The sequence below is a fragment of the Echeneis naucrates genome, chromosome 9 (genome assembly GCF_900963305.1).
Source record: "Echeneis naucrates chromosome 9, fEcheNa1.1, whole genome shotgun sequence".
NCBI lineage: Eukaryota > Metazoa > Chordata > Actinopteri > Carangiformes > Echeneidae > Echeneis > Echeneis naucrates.
This window is the reverse complement of record NC_042519.1, coordinates 3774783-3795609: the sequence shown is the minus strand read 5'-3', so window position 1 is coordinate 3795609 and position 20827 is coordinate 3774783. Positions and strand designations below refer to the sequence as shown.

The following is a 20827-nucleotide window of genomic DNA, read 5'->3' as shown; positions in this document are numbered from 1 at the left end:
TGTAATACACCTTTTTCAAATAGTAGATCAAATACAGGTGAATATTATAGAGGCAGTATGGGATCAAAAGCACAGCAAAAGAAATAATGGACGGGCCTGAATATGAACGAGAACTCTTGAAAGTGTTGAAAGAAGCCTTAAGTGACAAAAACCAGAAGATTACTTCAGAAAACTTCAGGACTGTCTCCTCACAAGAGTTCAAAGTGAAATTAGCGCCAAGGAATGGCATTCATGTCGCTGCATGTTGGGAAGCTTCCTCAAATCTAACTTTACAAACAAATTCTTCTAAATATAGACATAACCTAATAATGTATTTGGCAGGAAAAGACTCCAAGTGACTTAAACATGCACCACTGCAGGAAGAATAACCTGAGCTTCCTGAAATAGCTTCAATTGTGGGATCTGGGCCCATCCAAACATATGGGCTGATCTTGCAGTTTGGGGGTTGGCTGTACTGTGAAACAGACCAGGGTTTATCAGTCCAGTCCAGTGGGCTATGGTGTAAGGTTGTAGTTTATGGTTTGAGTGACAGTGAGACCGGGCCAGGACCCTTCTGTGCAGAAAGATAGAAGTTCACCAGACTTATCTCTCACGACACAGTAAGCGACCCCCCCCCCCCCGTTCCAAGATACACCCTGTGGTAGGACATAGAAGTTTAAGTTATATGTGTTTGGATAATCAATAATTGATGAACCAAGTATTTAAAAGGCATTGGATAAAGATAACACTGCCAAGATATCAATAAAATAAAAATGGCTGTGCTACTCAATATTAACCTGAATTTAGTAGTAGTTGTTTCTAATGATATCGAAGACTTTTCACAGACATGATGAAGGCGTGTTTAATGTGCCGTTATATGTTTGAAAAAAGTTGTGTTTGTGAAGGGGCTAAATATAGCTGTTATCAGGCCAGCAGCATGAGTGAGCCGTTGGGTGAGTGTGCCATCAACACATGTGAAGCATAACTGACTGTGTCACAGAGCAACAGATGGAGCCACAAAAACCGCAGGCTGCAAGAAGACCATTCAGAAAACAAGGCACCTCAGCTCCCCCTCTCACAGAGTCCTCCCAGTCTTTGTTATCAAGAATGCCCACCGTCACCATAGTCCTCAAGACGTGATGAAGAGACAGACAAGGTGACTCTCATAGAAGACTGAACAGATGACCAGAACCATGATCGCGATTTTTCTACTCTGTGCCATCACAGGTGAGGATGTCAATGATACGGCCTTCACCCCATCATTCCCATTTGGTAATTACCGAGAATGGTGATGAATAAATGATACTTACTAATGGGCATCCTCTCTGCCACTAAGGAGTGCAAACTCTAGACGTGTGTGCCAGCTGCCATGTTAACGCCACATGTGATGACAAGCCAGATGGCTCTGGCAAAGTTTGTAACTGCATGTACGGGTTTGTTGGAAATGGAAGAACCTTCTGTCAAGGTAGGAAGAATTTCTGTTCATCGTTCATTATTTATAGCACTTGTCCATCGGGGTTGGGGTACTTGAGCCAATCCCACCTGACACTGTGCGAGCCTGGTACAGTCTGGACAGGTCATCACAGCATCAATATATATAGACAACTATTCAAAGTCATATAAATCATTATATTAATCATCAGCATCCTCATAAGTGTCTTCAGCACAAATCTATGGCAAGCAGGAGATATGAAAACCGCCTGGCCACCTGGTGACCATGAAGGAAAAGTTGAATACTGAACAATGGGTGGACTCAAATTCAACGTGTGTGAAAAGAAACACAGTTGACTAATATGCTCAGGAGATCAACTTTTTAGGGTGATGGTCATGCTGCAGATAATTCCCACCATCAGGGAACCATGACAATGTTCATGGTGATGCGTCTCATAGTATTATTCTTCCATAGGTATATTCTCAGTTCTTCCATTCTGCTCCAAAGTGTCAGATTCAAAGTTTATTTATGATGTATTTTTTCTTCCAGATAAAGATGAGTGTCAGATAGGTGCCAGTAAGATCTGTGGGCAGCACACCATATGCCACAACACATATGGCAGCTACTACTGTACCTGCCTGTCCGGCTACACTCCCTCCAACGACATGGGCGTCTTCATCCCAAATGATGGAACCCACTGCCGAGGTGAGTGTCGGCTGGGCCAGGTTGTTAAAGGCAGGAATCTACAGAATAGAAAAATGGCTAACAACTTTGTGACTCCAAAGCATGTAGTAGTAGTTTTTGTGCCAGTGTAGAAATGTAGACACTGTAGACATAGACATGTGCCATGTAGACAAAACCTATGTGTGCAAATGTGATGCATTTTGTTACCATTTCACTTCAGTCTGTTGAAAAATTACATGTCAATCCTAATTATTTAATGGTTATATGTATTAAATAGATGATGCCTAGATGAATCTATTCATGAAATTGGTGTTTGGTCAATTAAACATTCATGTAATTTTTCTGCTGCATCACCAGCTTCTCTTTAGCTTCAGCAGGTGGACACACACACGGCTGTTATGTTGAAAGGGATCTCAATGCCAAGCTGTCCATACCAAGGAACAGCAAAACTCTAAAAATATGATAAGCTCCTACCTGGACCTGACTGCTCGGGTGATGGTGTAAATGCAGGACTAAACTATCTCCATTTCTGAACTGGACTCATGAATATCTAAACTCTGAGGCTTTACACCCCTTTCTTCAGTTTCATGCACATCAATTGTTAACCATTAATCTTCTCTGTCATTTTTATGATCTTTTATTCAAAGGCTGATGTTTCTCATTTAAACCATAGCCTGTAACTTACACCTCCAATTTCTCATTTATTTCAGTTAGTCTTCAGTTAGTGTTAGGTACTCACACACCTATTGAAGGCGCTGACTTAGTTTTTCTTAACAGTTGAATTAGTCAAAGTCCATTCTGTATGTGGACTCAATAGAAATGACTGGATGGAGAAAACTTGGATCTAAAGCGCAGTTGTTCTCCCCCCCCCCCCCCCCCCCCAGAGGTGGACTGTGGCCAGCCTTCTACAGAGGAAGACACAGTGCTGTTGTCAAAAACGGGAACCACATATGGCAGTGTTGCCACATTTGTCTGTGATGAAGGCTTCTTTTGGGCAAATGGAGACAATACCTCAGTGTGTGGAGCTGATGGACTGTGGACAAGAACATCAATGGTCTGTGAAGGTAACAAAATATTGGTGAAAAAAATCTCTTTCCATACCTTTCTGTTTTCATATTACTAATCATCAGTCATCAGGACAGTGAAACTGCACACAATCTTTGGAGATAAAGACATTCACAAAGAGAGTGGATTTCTTGAGTCAGTTAAAGTGAAATACATATTAAGGTACAATGATGCGACCCCCAAGCATTAGCTGTACTGCCATGAACATCGCAAGGTGACGTGTAATCATTTCAATGATATCTTCATTTCAAATCTTGTGTCCTTATCAGGTAGTAATTTTAATGACTGATGCTAAACCAACAACATGTCCATCAGCTTCAGCTGTCGTTAGTGCTCTTAAGCAAATCTTGCAAATCATGCTAAGACACTCAACTAAGACAGTGACGCAGGTAAACGTCAGAATTTTGGTGTGATCATTGTTGGATAGCATTTATGTCAAAGCACACGTGTTTGAGTGCAGCTTCACAGAACTTCTGACATCAATTCATGACTTCCTTAAACAAGTTTCATGCAGCATCACTTTGGTCCTCAGAGGTTGACTGCGGCCCTCCCCCTGCACCCCCCCACTCTCACATGCTGTGGAATAAGAGCTCAAGGATTGGCACTGAGGTGCTTTATCAGTGTCAGTCTGGCTTTCATAATGTTAAACCTAACCATGTTCGACAGTGCCCTCGGCACCAGTTGTTCACTACAAAGAATTTGAGACTGCCATACCAACTTTGTGGCTACGCAGGTCAGCCAACACACTGGACCCAATCAGCTAAAAGCCGAAACAGCCATGAACAATGTCTCACTCTTTGTTGCAGGAATGAAGCAGACATGCACGTTCATACTAAATTAACAATATTCATAGTTCACAAAGCTGATCATTTTTATTATTTTTCATTCATTCATTCATTCATCATCTACTGCTTATCCATTTCTGGGTCACGGGGGTGCTAGAGCCAATCTCAGCTCACACTGGGTGAGGGCGGGGTCACCTTGGACGGGTAACCGGTCCATCACAGGGCCAACACACAGAGACAGACAGAGACCAACAACCACTCACACCTACAGACAATTTAGAGTCTCCAATTAACCCAAACATGATGTGTTTGGATGGTGGGAGGAAACTGGAGGACCTGGAGGAAACCCACACAGACACAGGGAGAACATGCAAACTCCACACAGAAACTGTGCTGATTATCTGGCAGTTGAATTAGTCAAAGTCCATTCTGTATGTGGACTCAATAGAAATGACTGGATGGAGAAAACTTGGATCTAAAGCGCAGTTGTTCTCTCCCCCCCCCCCCCCCCCAGAGGTGGACTGTGGCCAGCCTTCTACAGAGGAAGACACAGTGCTGTTGTCAAAAACGGGAACCACATATGGCAGTGTTGCCACATTTGTCTGTGACGAAGGCTTCTTTTGGGCAAATGGAGACAATACCTCAGTGTGTGGAGCTGATGGACTGTGGACAAGAACATCAATGGTCTGTGAAGGTAACAAAATATTGGTGAAAAAATCTCTTTCCATACCTTTCTCTTTTCATATTACTAATCATCAGTCATCAAGACAGTGAAACTGCACTTTGCTCTCTCTAACATTCTGAGATAATTGCATTTATCATCTACAAAGAGATATGTGTTCAAAATCAGAGTTGGGTTACATCAGGGATCAGCTCTGAGCCCGTTTTGTTCACTATGGTGATGAATAGACTGACAGATGAGCTTACGGAGGAGGCGCCATGGACTGTTTGCAGAAGACATTGTAATTTGCAGTAAGACCAGGGAAAATGTGTGTGTGTGTGTGTGTGTGTGTGTGTTGGGGACAGAAGAAGAATGAAAATCAATAGAAGTAAGACAGAATACGCTTGTGAATGAGTGGAAGGAAGGAGGTGCAGTGAAGATGTCAGGATTAGAAGTGGAGGATTTTAAGTAAGTGGGGTCAACCATTCAGAGTAATGGTCAGTGCACAAGAGAGGTGAAGAAGACAGCGCAGGGAAGGAAGAGTGGGTGTCAGGGGTGATCTGTGACAGATGAATAGCAGCAAAAGTGAAAGGAAATATTTAGACTGTGGTGAGGCCTGCTATGGTGTATGGTGGAGAGTCAGTGGAACTGACACAAAGACAGGAAGCCGAGCTGGAAGTAGCAGAGTAGAGGATGCTGAGGTTCTCACTTGAAGTGACTGGAAAGGAAAGGATTAGAAATGAACACATCAGATGGATGATTGAGATTGCGAAGTTCAGAGACAAAGCTAAAGAGGCCTAGACTTAGATGGTTTGTAAATGTGCAGGGAAGAGAATATGTTGGACAGAGAAGTTTAGAGATGGAGGGGACAGGAAAGTCGAGGAGAGGTCGTTCACAGAGAAGGTTTATAGATGTAGAGAAGGAGGACATGGAGAGAGCTGGAGTGATGAAAGAGGATGCTAGAGATGGGGTCAGGTGGAGGAAGCTGACTTGCTGTGGTGACCCCAAATAGGGAAAAGCCAAAAGAAGAAGCTCTATGAAGGCAGTGTGTCTTTTCTTGTTTTCTTGAGTCAGTTAAAGTGAAAAGTGTTAAAGTGACATACGTATTAAGGTGCAATGATGCCACCCCCAAGCATTAGCTGTACTGCCATGAACATGGCAAGATGGCGTGTAATCATTTCAATGATATCTTCATTTCAAATCTTGTGTCCTTATCAGGTAGTAATTTTAATGACTGATGCTAAACCAACAACATGTCCATCAGCTTCAGCTGTCGTTAGTGCTCTTAAGCAAATCTTGCAAATCATGCTAAGACACTCAACTAAGACAGTGACGCAGGTAAACGTCAGAATTTTGGTGTGATCATTGTTGGATAGCATTTATGTCAAAGCACACGTGTTTGAGTGCAGCTTCACAGAACTTCTGACATCAATTCATGACTTCCTTAAACAAGTTTCATGCAGCATCACTTTGGTCCTCAGAGGTTGACTGCGGCCCTCCCCCTGCACCCCCCCACTCTCACATGCTGTGGAATAAGAGCTCAAGGATTGGCACTGAGGTGCTTTATCAGTGTCAGTCTGGCTTTCATAATGTTGGAGAAGGAAATGTTTCCATTTGCACTGCTGCTGGAGTGTGGGAAGAGCCGCTGGTGCTCTGCAAAGGTACAGTCACAGACCATTTCAGAGGTGTGCTACACAGATACACTGTGCGCTTCTTTTTCTTCTTATATTTTACATTTCCTTAAATTAAATGATTGAATCAATATTTTTTGTTGGAAATGCACTGCGTAGTTATGGTGTATGTTGTTCTTCGTAGAGACTTCATGCGGAAGTCCTCCTCTTAGGGAATCCACTGAGCGTGTGTGGAATGGAGACACAGCTCCTGGCACTACTGTGCTCTACTTCTGTAAAAAGGGCTTTTTTAGCAAAACAGGACGTTATAAATCAGTTTGCATGGAAAATGGTCAGTGGACAACCCCTGCTGTTTCCTGTCAAGGTAACTCACTCAGTGTGTGAGACAAATGAAAACATCTTTAATCTAAAACTGTAGGAAACCATTGGTTCTGTTTTCTGTTCTATACACTATGTTAGAATATGTTTTGAGGAAAAATTACTTATTTAAAAATAATTCTACAAACAATTTGATCATATGTGCCCTCAAACACTGTCCATATTTAAAACAAAAGAGATATTTTGCGTGCATGTAGTGGATGGGAAATTGTTATGAATTTATTTGGGGGAAAAAAAACTTGAATTTGAGATGTTTAATGTGCTTTATTTCTTGTCCCAGAGATATTATGTGGGGACCCCCCTCTACCACCTCACACGAGGCAAGTGTGGAGTGGCAGCTCGACCCCTGGAAGCACAGCAACTTACTCTTGTAAAATAGGATTTTATCACAGTGAAGGAAATAATGTGTCACTGTGCAAAGTTGATGGTCACTGGACAGAGCCAAACATCTCATGCAAAGGTAATGCCTTGCTCCAAAACACTGTCCATGCTGTGGTTGGTCTTGCTTTCTCCTTCTGTTGTCTAAGGCCAAATAGTAACCAGTCAAATGGTATCATTTCTATCCCTGTAGAAATTCAATGCGGTACGCCCCCATCCATCCCTCACTCTGTCATGCTGTGGGATAAAACTTCCACCGTGGGCTCTCAAGTTGTTTACCAGTGTAAATCTGGATATAAGAGTGTGGGAGAGGGAAACATATCAGTTTGTAGTGCCAGTGGAGAATGGGATGAGGCGTCTCTGCTTTGTCAAGGTGATAACGGCATTTATCTGCACATAACAGTATTAAGTCACCCATTGACTAATTTACAGTAATCTAAACTGTGTTACAAGGAATTGTGTCTAGACATTTGAACATCTGCCGATCTTCTTGTGATGACTTCCTGTGTTTTTATTGTAGAAATCAGCTGTGAAGAGCCTGTTTTTAAACCTCATTCTAAAATACTGTGGGATGGCGCAACACACATTGGCAGTGTGGTGTATTACCAGTGTGATGAAGGGTATCACACCAGGAGCCCGAGAAGCTCCTCAGTATGTGGAGAGAATGGACTGTGGGAGGATGTTGATCTGTGGTGTGAAGGTGCAATGTCTGATGACAAATATATTGGGGAGAAAAAAAAATCTACTGAACGTGCTCATCAGAACAGTTTTAGCTTGTATTTTATTTGCTTTGTATATTCAGTTCTGAATGAGTGCAGTAAAAATAATGCATTTGTATATTGTTCAATACTGAAGTATTAACAGCTCAACACAAAGCACACATTCACTTGTTAGAATGAGCTCCTCTTTCAATGTGTAAATGCTCCATGTCTGTTATGAGTCCACAGTCTGTGCTGATTGATGTCTGTGTACAGAAATAAGCTGCGGTCCCCCACTAATTCTTCCCCATACTAACCTCCTGTGGGACCACACCAGCAGACCGGGCAGCGTTGTGTTGTATGAGTGTGTGGATGGATTTTACCCGGAGGGTGGAAATATGATGTCAGTATGTTCAATATCAGGAGAGTGGGGGGAAATTTCAGTTAAGTGCCAAGGTAAAGTGTCTCTACGTAACAGTGGAATCATTTATGAATATTACACATCACTGATGCCTTTCTGCTGATCCTTCTTTGTCTATCCCTGCTTGGGTTCTCAATGCCAAGTGTTTACTTTGATGTTTGAGATCATTTTTTAGGTAACAAAAGATTTTACTTTTGTATTTTACCTTCAACATTTAATTAATCAGCCTTCAGTAGAAACATATCAATATATCAGTCGTATCAATCTTCTTCCAGTCTTCCAGTGGAGGTCACCGGGAACCCACGCTAGGATAGAAATGTGGACACGACCTACTTTGGAACGTTTACAACTTAGATTTAACCTTTTTTACACTCATTGGTTTCCTTTGAGTGTTGCTCATTCAGAATGAATCAATAATTTAGTGCAACTATTTTGTTTTCTCAGCTAAATGTGGCCCAGTTCCCTTCCTTGCCAACTCAGAGGTGGTGTGGCATAACAGAAGTGTAGTGATCCACCGCTGTGTGGAGGGGTATCACAGCTGGAGAGGAAGCAGCCTATCAGTGTGTGGCATTTCAGGAGTGTGGGAAAAAGCAACTCTGAAATGCATAGGTGAGTGAAAGAACTGTTAGGCCTTACTAAAAAGGGCTGCTGAACAGGTGTGATGTCCGCATTTTCAGTATATTTCATATCATATATTCTAATGACGGATACTTGGTGTGCTATCACTCTTACAGAAATAAAGCCACCGATCGATCACCTCTATGTTTTCAATGAAAATTGTGTGCATTGGAAAGCAGAGAAGTATGAAGAGGATATGGAAGTATACAAGGTAACAGGAGATTACAAATAATCATCTTCTGCCACTGCAGCTGCTGGATTTATCTTTGCGGCTCATTTTGACCTGTATGTCATCAAAGTGAACTGGCATCTTCAGTCAGTTCTCCTCTGTGTTCTCTACTTATATCTGAATATCCATAGAAAGTCCAATGTTTCATTCTTGTTTATCTGTGGAGGATGTTGTGATCCAGAAGTACGCCACATTGCATGTAACCATTTCAGGTGACATATGTGGGATCCAGAGACTACCAGAGGTCATTTCAAGATAGAAGGAACAAGTTTCTGAGCTCCAAGGCTGGCCAATTGGAGCTCTGTCTCAACCTGCTGCCAGTCACAAATTACAGCATCTCCATCACTGCAGTATCTGCCAGATTCACAGCCATCATCACCACTAACACCAGTTTACCGGGTATCACTATATCACATTCCACTGCTGCAAATGGAATGACATCATTATTGTATTTGACTTCTTTATACTTGGCAATGCACATTAAACCTAACCATGTTTGACAGTTCCCTCAGCACCAGTTGTTCACTACAAAGAATTTGAGACTGCCATACCAACTTTGTGGCTACGCAGATCAGCCAACACACTGGACCCAATCAGGTAAAAGCCGAAACAGCCATGAACAGTGTCTGACTCTTCTGAAACTGAAAATGAACAAGTCCTCAGTTTACAAAGCTGACTGAATCATTTCAGCATTTAATTATAATAAATCAATTTCATAACACACAGCTACACAGGTACTGTCTCACTATGTCTAAAATGACATACACTCTCACACAAGCTCAACAACACAGAGCTCAAAATTAAGGCTAATATATTTATATATATATATATATATATCAAACTTCATTTTGATTACATTGCTGTAATCAAACCTAGGAAATGTAATCCTAGTTTTGAAGTCATTAAGAAACAATAATAATGCAGAGAAGTGACCACTGATTTTACCTCTCACAGTCTAACAGTTTAGTTATCTTGGTAACAAGATAATCAAGATTGTTTGTAAGTTTATATTTTCAGAAAAATCTCATTGGTTAGTCTATTTCAAACTTCAAATATTTCACTTCATATATTATATATATGTATAGATAGACGGATAGATGATAGATTCCTTCCAAGGGGAATTTCTTTGTCTACTTCTCCTCATCCACAATAACACAGTGGCATTAAAACAGACAAAATAAAATAAGAGCATAATATATAGCCATTGAAAAGTCACATACTGTTGCCTGATACATATACACATATATATATATAATTTATTTTTACCATTGCAGTTTGTATCAAGTGTTCGTGCTTCCTGTAGAGAAGGTCATGGTGTTTGATTGCTCCAGTGCTGGACACCAAGACCTCTTAAACAAAAGCAAATCCTCTTCAGAGTACATTACTGCCCAGATCCTTGTCAAGCACATTGGGTCAGAAATGAACTTCACTGTTGGGGATGGATTCCACTATGGAGGTTTCTATAATGCACCACTGGAAAATGGCAAGAACTACTATGTCATCTTACGAGCTGTCACTCAGTGGAAAACAGTGGGTGAAATAATTACTCCACAGCATAAAATGTGTGTTTAGGAAACAGCTGGAGACTCATTAAATTACCTGAATATTTTCTCTCTTAGGCTTTAAAAAGTTCCTGCATCCTCTGGGCTAAAGTAGGCGGTAAGTAACTGACCAAATCATCCACATGCTTCAGCCTGAACTTAAACATTTGGATTGAGATTCACCTTGGGAGAGGACATTTTTACGTAATTACTTTTTGAGCTTTTCATAGAAAGTCATTTAAAATACAAAAACAAGAAGATCTACAAAGTGCTTCACTGCCAACAACTTATCAAATGTCCTTATTACAGGTACATCATATGCTCTGAGGGTGTCGTTGCTTTCTGCTGTTGCCTCAGTAGGACTGGTTGCTCTTGCCATTTGGGGTGGATACAATTGCATTTGGTACTGAAGACATACAGTTTAAATAATTAGTCAATTAATAATTTGCCTCCTTCTAAATAATTAAATTCACTACACTCATAGTGCATCATGTAGTGAAAACAATGAAATTGTTGTGGCTATAAGATACATATGCGATCACATGGTACTATTTATATCTTAATATCTTTAAAAAGACTATTGATAAATGAACAGAGGCCAGAGATCCAGAAGATCGACATTATTCCCTTCAAAATACCATCTTCACAGAAGTAATCGCATATCGCATATGTATGACTAAAATGCAGTGTATTCCATGTTCCAAGTTCATGTTAGACAATGAATATGACCTTACCAGTTTGTTTCTTTTTTTAGGTTTTTCAAGAGGACATAACTCTCTGCAGTGCTGATGGTCAATAAAATAAATGTCTTATTTTTTCTACTTTTGTACTTTTTATAAATAACAATAAACCTCTACCTGCCTTAAGACGCAATGCTGTGTGATAAACATCATTTTGTGCATAATAACATTTTTGTTTCGTTTTTTTCCACTTTCACAGCCCACACTAATCCGCCATGTTAACTCAAAGCCGTTTTTTGTTTTTTTGTTTTTTGTTTTTTTTTTTTTGCTGGGGGGGTTGATAAAATTATATAGTAGAGACCTAATCCACCTCCAAGTCATTCAGCTATATCTAAATATTGGTGGTTGCAATATTAAGTAACATCCCTCTGTTTTTTCTCCCCGATTCTTGTGTTAATGTACAGCTATTGTAGGAAATAAAAACTGCAGTTATACATTAAATAATGGACAAAACAAACAATTCCATGATCAGGTGGGAATGATAACACAATCAATGTAATGCTTATATATCTCATAGATCGGCAAAAACCTGTATTTTCTGAACAGAATATTGTTCTCATTTTTGACCCTCGATGATTGAAAAAAAAAAAAAAAAAAAGCTGAAGGGCTGAAGATGTGGAAACATCAGCCTGTTTCCAGTCACAAATGACACCATCTGCAGCATCCACGAAATTCCCAGCCATCGTCACCAGTTTACCGGGTATTGCTCTGCCAGTTTCCAACGCCACACCGAGCCTGAAACATCGATCACGTTCATTCCTTACAGATTGTTTAAACATAGCAACCGCACCGGGCCCAATGACACACACCGAGTCCGTCATCAACACAGAAATACACATCTTACTCTTGAGATTACAAAAGATGGACAAGAGACAAAGCTTTATTGAGTTCCTTCTCTTGCTGGTATGAGGTGAAATAAAGCCTCTAAAATAACGTTGTATCTGAGGTGCCTTGTGATTAGTCGTGGCAACATGGCAGAGGTAATAACATGCAGAAACTGGGGGAACGTCTCTGTGACACACACACAGCCTGTGGACGGGCTCCGTACGGGGGTCTTTAAATAGGATTTGCATCCGGAGCAGGGCGATCACATCCTCAGACAGACAGGTCAGTGTCCTGCCGAAAACGACGCTCTAACGGCTCCCTTTACACGGCTGCACTGCCACAGCGCTGTTATTCAGCCTCGGCGAAGGCAGAAACACAAAGTTAGCTTGTAGCCACGGAGTCCCCACGTAGTGAGATAGCCTGACATGTCCGCTGCAGAGTGGAGTAGGCCAGAGCAACACCTCGGGACCAATTGGTTTTGGTTTGTTTGCTTTCGTTTTTTTTTTTTTGTTTTTTTTTTTGTTTGTTTGTTTTGTTTTTTGTTTTTTTTTTTGTTGTTGGCATGACTGCAGCTAAAGTTCAACAAGGAAGGAGCTCTGCACAGGCTGTTATTGTTTTTAACGGAGACTATATCGCAGCGACACGGCGTCCTCGAAAACTAATACTATGAGATTGCCGGGGACGCTAAGCTAGTTGTTAGGCGGCCATAGGTCAGTCAACTCGGACAGCGAAAGCTCAATGTTCATCCTGGATAACAATCAGTTTTGGTTTTCAAACGATGGCGTTGTGTTCACCTGCAGTCCTTACGACCATCGTATGTGTTGAGGCAACGATAAATTAGCGCTAGCGGTAAGAGCTCGTTTCGTGTAGTTTGGGTTGATGATCGCCGAACTGAGGGATGGACAGTGTTTTCCCAAAACAGATAAACTGAAGCGGAAGTTCACTACAGACACGCTTTAATGGGTGAAATTGTCAGATTTGGGCTTTAAGTTTGCGTCTGTGTATCCAGTCTCTCCGATCTTTGGGCGATCAGGTCATGGCTGTTTGTGTTGAAAGGTGTTGTTATGATGGTATATCAATGATGCCTTTTGTCTACTGTAATCATATGAGCCTTTTTATTCGTGTGGAATGTAATGTGTTTTCAAACATTAACAGTTGTGTTACATATTCATATAGTATGTTAATAATGTTGACGTTTTTCTTTGTCTCTGTTTTTATTTTATATGATACCATTGGCAGAGTTCTGCCAGGAGAGATTTTTATTTGTGTTTGTCCTTCACAGGTGTGCTGTTGGCCTCATTTCAGTATGGCCCAAAACCAGGTGGTCCTACAGTTCAGATTCGCTACATTTGGGGACTCCATGCTACAGAAGATGAACCTTTTACGACACCAAAGACGGTTCTGTGATGTCACTGTGCGCATCAACCAGTTGGAGGTCCCCGGTCATAAGGTTGTGTTTGCTGCTGGGTCGTCTTTCTTAAGAGACCAGTTTATCCTTCAGCAGGACTCCGGCGAGGTCCAGATCTCCATGATTCAGGAGGCGGAGGTGGGCCGGCAGTTGCTGCTCTCCTGCTACACTGGCCAGCTGGAGTTCCCAGAGCTGGAGCTGGTCCATTACCTGACAGCGGCCAGCTTCCTACAAATGGGACATATTGTGGAGCAATGCACACAGGCCCTTAGCAAATTCATCAAACCTCAGGCTGCACACCAGCTGGAGGTTGATGTTGATATGAGGAGGGAGAAGAGGGAGGACGGTTCATCCTCTGAGGCCCAGAGAGACCAAGAGCGAACTCAGGTGCAGGCTGTTTATCAGGATGAGGAGGACGAGGTGGAGCAAGTTGAGGATGACAACAATGGTGACGACGACGACGACGATGATGATGATGTGATTATACAGCCCAAGTCCCCTCTCCAAATTTTGAGCAGACCCCAAAAGCAGGGAATGGTGGAGAATGATATCACAATAGTAAAGGTGGAGTCTGTGTCTGATGTAGCAGAAAACTCCATCACTGGCCGTTTCCCCACCAGCCCTCCTGCTGCTCTCCACTCACCTGAGCCCCAGCACTCACTCATCAACTCCACTGTAGACAGTCGCAGCAGTGAGATGGTGATTCCACCGGGCATGGCCAGATACCCTCTCACCCCCCCTCCTCCCTCGCCCACCACAGAGAAACACAGTGCACACCAGAGAAACTATGACAAGCCTTTGCAGTGGTACCACCAGTGCCCGAAGTGTGCACGGGTCTTTCGTCAGCTCGAGAACTACGCCAACCACCTCAAGATGCACAAGCTCTTCATGTGCCTGCTGTGCGGAAAGACATTCACACAAAAGGGCAATCTGCACCGACACATGCGTGTCCACGCTGGCATCAAGCCCTTCCAGTGCAAAATCTGTGGTAAGACCTTCACCCAGAAGTGTTCTTTGCTGGATCATCTTAACCTGCACAGTGGGGACAAGCCCCATCGCTGCAACTACTGTGACATGGTGTTTGCTCATAAACCAGTTCTTCGCAAGCACCTCAAACAGATCCATGGCAAGAATAGCTTTGACAACGCAAACGAGGGCAGCTTGCACGATGGAGGACTTGAATATGATTTTGGTCGAATATGAATACAATTTTCAATAGATTTGTTGCATACCATCAGTTATTTAAATAAGCATGCAGATTTTACTTCCAATGAGCGCATTCTCACGACAGTTTCAGAGCAAAATGCCAGCAGCTGTTTTCTTATGGTGGCTTCAATTGGAAAATATAAACATGAAAAATTAATCCTTACTGGTTTCGATTTCACTCTAGCTTCATTATTATGGGCTATTTTTTTTATATTTGTATACAGTACATTATAGATGCCTTCATATCATACTTGAAAATTCAGCACTGAAACCCAAAACACAATGACTGTACATAATAATTATTAGTTTTATTCATGAATGAATATATCTTCATGTCTCATTTGTCAAATGACAAAAACATTGCAGAAATAAAAATATACCTGGTTGTATATTGTGTATACGGTCAATTGTTGACTTTCTGTCTTACCCATGTAAATATGGTAACAAGGACATTATAAGTAATTGGAAAGTAAGTGAGGGTATAATAATATTTTATGGAAAGCAAGCTACACCGGTGACAAATAGGATACCAAAGTGTATCCTATTCAATGGTTCTTTTACATCAGCTTTATTTAAGGTACTATTAAACCAAAGTGGCATTGTATTTGTCCTGTTCTCATGAAAGTTACTGTGTTATGAAATTAAAATCTGACTCTTAACATATTTTGGTTTCATGTGCCTCATGTTGTCACACACTTCTCACAGTATGTAGTCACAAGACAAACACTTTGTCTTTTTGTGTGTAGTGTTTGGACTGTTTTTTGTTCATGATGCAGAGGATTTTAATTTCGTATTGTCTTCAACGTGCAGACTTGGTTTAACAAGCTGTTTAATCAAGTAGAGTTTGCAGTGTGACTATCTGAAAGTAGCATGTAAATGTGTGTGAACTGCTTTAACAAAAAGTTTCTTGTGTTTGTGGCAACATATTCTCTGAGTGTCTTCAGACCAGCAAGTAGATCGCTACAGAGCAGTGAACGGCAGTGTAGCTTCACAAATTAAATTAGATCAATAACTTGTGTGAGTGCTTTTAAGTTGCAATGCTGTATATTTCCATTGTGTGTCTGTGTTGTGCAAACCCCACACAAGTTCAGCCACTGGCTGGGCCTGAGACATCGCAGATAGTTCTTTGTCACCATCTTCTAAGATCAAATATAGAGAGGTTTTTACACTTACATTCATAGGTGAGATCAACAATCTGTGATTTGTGTTTGCCATGTGGCCATTGTATATGGAATCAGGGCTGCTAATTGTTTACAATAAGTAAAGTGGAATTTATCTGCCTCAGTTGTTTAGTACTTATTTCAGAATAATTTACAACAAACATGGGTAAATGTGCCTGCTCATGAGCTAAAGTCTCCAATTAAAATGATAATTGAAATGAAACAGTTCTGAAAAGTGGAATATGGGGTACAAAGAGTAACAAACATAATATAATGCAACACTTGAGGAAACAATTGAAGTCTTTGATAAGGAGCTGAATGACAAATTTCTCAACTTGAAACTGCAACGACAAAAATTACACTTGCTTGAGTAACAAGATCAAACCTCGTCCTTGCCACATTCCAACTGCATAATTTTGTACTTTCACTATATATATTTTACATTTTCTATCGGAATGTCGTCACTCACATTATTTTTTGTATTAAATCATTTCTGACTTATTTCAGTATGTCTCAACTTGATAATAAAACTTTATAAACTATGTCGTTATTCAAAGATACTTAATGTCTTCAGTCCACCACAGTTGAAGTGAGGTCACATGTCTGTGCAAAGAATATAATTTGAATACAATAATTTGAATGTGGGCTGTTATGATGGATAATCCTTAGGACACAGTCTATCACTGGCGTGTGGTGCAGCAATGAGCAAGTCTGCAGGATTCTGCCAGGGCTGTCTGCATTATGTGTTTGATTATGAAACACCCAAAACACTGGTTATTCCAAACATACGGCTCGGATTTGCATTCAGGTTCACTCAATTCCTGGTAGTGCTGTACGTGGTGGGGTGAGTAACAAAAACAATATGCGTACTTGAATTTTATGAAATTTTGTCTTTGAAGCTGAACTGCTGCAGTTGTGTGGTGACTTGATTGTGTCGTGATTTGATTCCACTATTTAGATAAATGTGCTGTAAACATGCAGGTATGTTTGTGTGGTGCAGAAGGCTTACCAGGTGACAGATTCTGTCATCAGTTCTGTCACCACCAAAGTAAAAGGCTTTGCTTTAACCAACGCATCTGACATGGACCCCCGACTCTGGGATGTGGCTGACTATGTTATCCCCCCTCAGGTATTTAAAGAAACACATACACTCATTATCAGGGGTGTGGACTATATGACATGACAGCGGTACTTAACTGATTAACAAAGTATGTTAATCAGGTAATATTGTATGCCTTTGATAGTCATTGGCCAGTGACATCCTGTCTTGCAGGGTGACCATTCCGTCTTTGTGATGACCAATATGGTGGTGACCCCAGAACAAACACAGTCACGTTGTGCTGAGGTGAGGCTTGAATGTAGTGTATTGACTCACGCTACATCGTTGGAGAATAGAAATAGAGATCAAAGTTCCATTTGGTATCTTTCGAAGGAAAGCTGCTAATATTTTATGTCGTTTTTGATTAATCTGTGAATTATTACCACATCTAATCTGCATAATTATTTCATCTAATTTAATCAAAACATATCAAGGAGTCATTTTGCCTCCAAAGCTCAAGGTTACATATCTAAATGACCTTTTAATTAGTCCAAAGGATACAAAACCCTATTGTGTGATCCTCCCATTTGGAAAAATAGAACCAACAATTGCTCAGGATTGTAGGCTAAAATACATCAATGACTACATTTATCCCTAACATTCATTGTTCACCTACAGATAATCCTAAGAACTTTCATGATCCACTTTTTTTTTTTCTTTTAGCATCACCATTACATTTACATTTGTGGTTTTGGTGTAAATGTTAACTGTTGGAGCCAACTACAATATGGTCATTGTAATACAATACAATTTCCTTTACGAAGTGTTTAACTTCCTAAGAAGTTCCAGTTTTGTAGGAAATAGTACTTTCCAGAGAAATGACTCACTCTGGGTATGTCACTTTATGGGTTTGCAAACTAAAGCTTCCAAACATGTATCAACCTTGCTGCTGTTTTTTTCAATCAACAAATCAATAATGGGTTTTTTTTATGTCCTGGTAAGGCCACATAGCCAATTCAAATTCCCTACCTTCAGCACGATTAAACACCAAGTGGTTTAGACCAGTAACTTAACTAAAACAACAAATTTTGCATACATGCACAGCCAGTTCTGGAAAGTGACTTATGTCCTAAGAGGTTAAGAGTGACCTTTTCTCCTCCAGCTTCCAAGTCCATCAACAACTTGCACGGATGATTGTGACTGTAGGGAAGGATACAGTGATCCTCGGGGCAGCGGTACTTCCTTTGATACATCAGTTTTATAAGTCCAGTGAATTTGTGGCATACCATACACCAAACAGCATCTGACATTTATTCTGCAACCAGGTATACAAACAGGACTCTGTGTCAACTACTCTTTAACTGTCCAGACATGTGAAGTGCTGTCATGGTGCCCCCTCGAAATAGATACTGAGCTGCCGCAGTAAGAACATATGCAACATTATATTATTTAGGTATAAATATCCTAAAATGAAGATTTGGTTGTCCTGATATGTTGTCTCTGTTCCATAGAAGAGCACAGCTGGCTGCAGCAGAGAATTTCACTATGCTGATCAAAAACAGCATAACATACCCGATGTTCAAATTTTACAGGTCAGTACAGCTCACTGTATCTGAAGGAGCAGAGATGGAAGCGCATCGTATGCTGTTATCAGTACACCATATGCAAACATACTGCTTTATCATGTGCAATTACACTGAATGTGCTTTTCCCCTCCAGAAGAAACATTCTGCCACATGTTAACTCGTCATACTTGAAGAGATGTAAATTCAGCCGTGCAACAGACCCTGACTGCCCCATATTTCGCCTCAAAGACATTGTCTCGGAGGCTGGCGAGGATTTTCAAGACATGGCTGTGAAGGTACACTGAGAAAAAAATAAATGGGATGGATGGTCAAACAGACAGACGGACAGAGCCGGTCAGTATTTCAGCACATGGGTTTCCGGCTGTAGCTGTTTCTCCTGTCCTGTCACAATGTTGTGAAAGGGTGGCTGGTATTGTCTAAAACGTCCTGCATCTTCCAGTGCATGCATCTCACCGCAGCAGTCCTCAGTGTTGTGGTGCCAAGCAGAGAGCAAGCCTTTTCAACAGCTCGTCTAGTCTCTTTGCGTTCGTGTCTGACATGGTGCTGCCCCAGCAGATGGCAGCATAAAAAAAAAGAACTGGCCACAACTGACTGATAAAACATGTGCAGCAGTTTTACTTACTCCAGAGATAAAAGCATCGGCCTAGCTTACCCTCAGCCCTTATCATAAGTGGTGCCATTTTCAGGAACCAGTTCAGTTCACTGCAGGTATTCATAGGCGTGTACCACCTCAATGTCCTTCCCTTGAGCACTGACCAGCTAAAAGCTGGGCCTAAACCTAAAAAAAGGATGAACGTCTCCTTGGTGACAAAGGTATATTTGTTGTACAATTTGCATAATTAAGTCCTAAGACATGCTAATCTATTATCTTCCCAGACGTTCAGTGTTCAGGTTTTCCAAGAGTGTGATCTTGTCAACACTTCAATGCAGTGACAAAGAATTTCGTTCTTATGTGTATGAAGGGTGGCGTTCTTGGTATTATTATCGACTGGAGCTGTGACCTTGACTGGTGGGCAGGGAAATGTTACCCCAAGTACAGTTTTCGCAGGCTTGACAACAAGCACCCAGACAATAACGTGGCCCCAGGATACAACTTCAGGTAAAACTGCTTTTTTTACGCAGCCTTATTAATAAACAGACATACACAATAGAACTGAAAATATTGGCATTTTTCTTAGGTTTGCCAAATATTACAAGGCCCCAGATGGAGAAGAAACCAGGACTTTAATCAAAGCATATGGGATCCGGTTTGACATCATTGTATTTGGAACAGTGAGGAATGAATAAATGCTGCTTTATAGGAATTTGAGTGTGTGCTTTCCTTGTGCTGACAAAGCCTTGGGGATTGGTTTTATCTTGCAGGCTGGAAAGTTTGGAATTGTACCAACTATAGTGAACTTAGGTGCTGCATTGTCTTTCCTCAGTCTGGTGAGTACTATGTTCTGCAATGGAAAGAGGAAGAAAAAAACTGTTTTGTGATGATATACACAGTTTCAGTATTCGTTTTTCTACCTCAGGTTCCTGTAGTTTCTGACTGGTTTATGTTGACATGTACGAGGAAAAGAGATCTTTATGGCAAACTTAAAGCAACATATATGGCTGAGGACACTGTAGCTGAAGACGTGAGTGACTCTTCCTTCAGTTTTATATTCAAGTACACATGCATACATTCGTCACTGATGGAATTTTCTATTGACTATCAATAACCTTATATTCTTAGAGTGTATCATTAATGTTTCTTTCATTTTTTTAAATACAGGTTTCAATGGGCACCTCCTATGGAACACAGTGACATGGTCACTGGTCATTTTTCTGAAGAGTGATCTAAACGTGCTCAAGAAATCAATTTAATTTGAATTCTACAAAATATCTTATATAACCACCGACAGGTAACAAATTGAATGAAAAGATTAGGAATTTTAGAAACAGTACAATGCTTTCACAAGAAATGAGGGTCACAGACACACTAACACACACAGCAGCGGCATGTGACCCTGTTCTTCTCATCATGTAACGCATACATATATTTACATATATTATTTATTTTAATCATTTGTGATTTATATTGCTTCTCCCAACTGATTTTGCAAACACAATTTCCTGCTCCTGACTCAGAAAATATTTCTGATTCTGCTAAAAAAAAAAAAGGGAAGTGCTGGCAATATATCATCTAACCACCTCTCTCAGTCTTTCTTTTCCACTGCCTAGATATGCTGTAAAATGATTAAAGTCAAAATAAGTGTTTTGGTTTTATGTAAGTGGATGGTTTAAAATCTATAAAATATCTTTAAAAAATATCTTTAAAATAAATATTACAAGTCACCCTACCCCTGTCGTCCATTTTTGGTTTTTGGTTTGAAATG

The 20827-nt window shown here is 40.8% G+C and overlaps 3 protein-coding genes across 9 annotated transcripts; all 3 read left to right on the top strand.

Annotated features, from left to right (window-relative positions):
- Positions 1 to 541: 541 nt before the first annotated feature.
- susd1 (sushi domain containing 1) lies at positions 542 to 11373 on the top strand. Of its 5 annotated transcripts, XM_029510689.1 has the most exons (19): positions 542 to 599; positions 980 to 1206; positions 1316 to 1444; positions 1961 to 2116; positions 2980 to 3159; positions 4460 to 4639; positions 6088 to 6267; positions 6422 to 6601; positions 6896 to 7075; positions 7187 to 7366; positions 7514 to 7693; positions 8557 to 8721; positions 8847 to 8941; positions 9172 to 9358; positions 9463 to 9556; positions 10234 to 10489; positions 10579 to 10618; positions 10810 to 10903; positions 11255 to 11373. In XM_029510689.1, the coding sequence occupies exons 2-19, from the start codon at positions 1161 to 1163 to the stop codon at positions 11271 to 11273; spliced, it is 2541 nt and encodes an 846-aa protein (XP_029366549.1). In that variant the 5' UTR covers positions 542 to 599; positions 980 to 1160; the 3' UTR covers positions 11274 to 11373. The 5 variants fall into 5 exon arrangements, 4 of the variants coding, with proteins under 4 accessions (XP_029366549.1, XP_029366550.1, XP_029366551.1 ...); XR_003841098.1 differs by lacking the exons at positions 542 to 599; positions 7514 to 7693 and having other exon boundaries at positions 947 to 1206; positions 6896 to 7366; positions 10579 to 10704; positions 11255 to 11290; XM_029510690.1 differs by lacking the exons at positions 542 to 599; positions 7514 to 7693 and having other exon boundaries at positions 947 to 1206; positions 6896 to 7366.
- An 839-nt stretch (positions 11374 to 12212) lies between these two features.
- zbtb26 (zinc finger and BTB domain containing 26) lies at positions 12213 to 16298 on the top strand. Of its 3 annotated transcripts, none has more exons than XM_029510871.1 (2): positions 12213 to 12347; positions 13348 to 16298. In XM_029510871.1, exon 2 carries the CDS (start codon positions 13372 to 13374, stop codon positions 14674 to 14676), a length of 1305 nt encoding a protein of 434 aa, XP_029366731.1. In that variant the 5' UTR covers positions 12213 to 12347; positions 13348 to 13371; the 3' UTR covers positions 14677 to 16298. The 3 variants fall into 3 exon arrangements, with proteins under 3 accessions (XP_029366731.1, XP_029366729.1, XP_029366730.1); XM_029510869.1 differs by lacking the exon at positions 12213 to 12347 and adding an exon at positions 12358 to 12546; XM_029510870.1 differs by lacking the exon at positions 12213 to 12347 and adding an exon at positions 12633 to 12914.
- A 240-nt stretch (positions 16299 to 16538) lies between these two features.
- p2rx4b (purinergic receptor P2X, ligand-gated ion channel, 4b) lies at positions 16539 to 20717 on the top strand. The gene is made up of 12 exons (XM_029510816.1): positions 16539 to 16683; positions 16821 to 16968; positions 17113 to 17184; positions 18041 to 18113; positions 18204 to 18300; positions 18390 to 18470; positions 18598 to 18739; positions 19427 to 19563; positions 19643 to 19736; positions 19827 to 19892; positions 19982 to 20086; positions 20224 to 20717. Exons 1-12 carry the CDS (start codon positions 16541 to 16543, stop codon positions 20254 to 20256), a joined length of 1191 nt encoding a protein of 396 aa, XP_029366676.1. The 5' UTR covers positions 16539 to 16540; the 3' UTR covers positions 20257 to 20717.
- The last annotated feature ends 110 nt before the right edge of the window (positions 20718 to 20827 follow it).

Coding starts and splice junctions, on each gene's coding strand:
- p2rx4b (XM_029510816.1), top strand. CDS start 16,541: ATGAGCAAGTCTGCAGGATTCTGCCAGGGCTGTCTGCATTATGTGTTT. Junction 18,471..18,597: donor CCGATGTTCAAATTTTACAG/GTCAGTACAGCT, acceptor TTTCCCCTCCAG/AAGAAACATTCTGCCACATG. Junction 20,087..20,223: donor AGGACACTGTAGCTGAAGAC/GTGAGTGACTCT, acceptor TTTTAAATACAG/GTTTCAATGGGCACCTCCTA.
- susd1 (XM_029510689.1), top strand. CDS start 1,161: ATGACCAGAACCATGATCGCGATTTTTCTACTCTGTGCCATCACAG. Junction 1,207..1,315: donor TCTACTCTGTGCCATCACAG/GTGAGGATGTCA, acceptor TCTGCCACTAAG/GAGTGCAAACTCTAGACGTG. Junction 9,557..10,233: donor AACACACTGGACCCAATCAG/GTAAAAGCCGAA, acceptor TTACCATTGCAG/TTTGTATCAAGTGTTCGTGC.
- zbtb26 (XM_029510871.1), top strand. CDS start 13,372: ATGGCCCAAAACCAGGTGGTCCTACAGTTCAGATTCGCTACATTTGGG.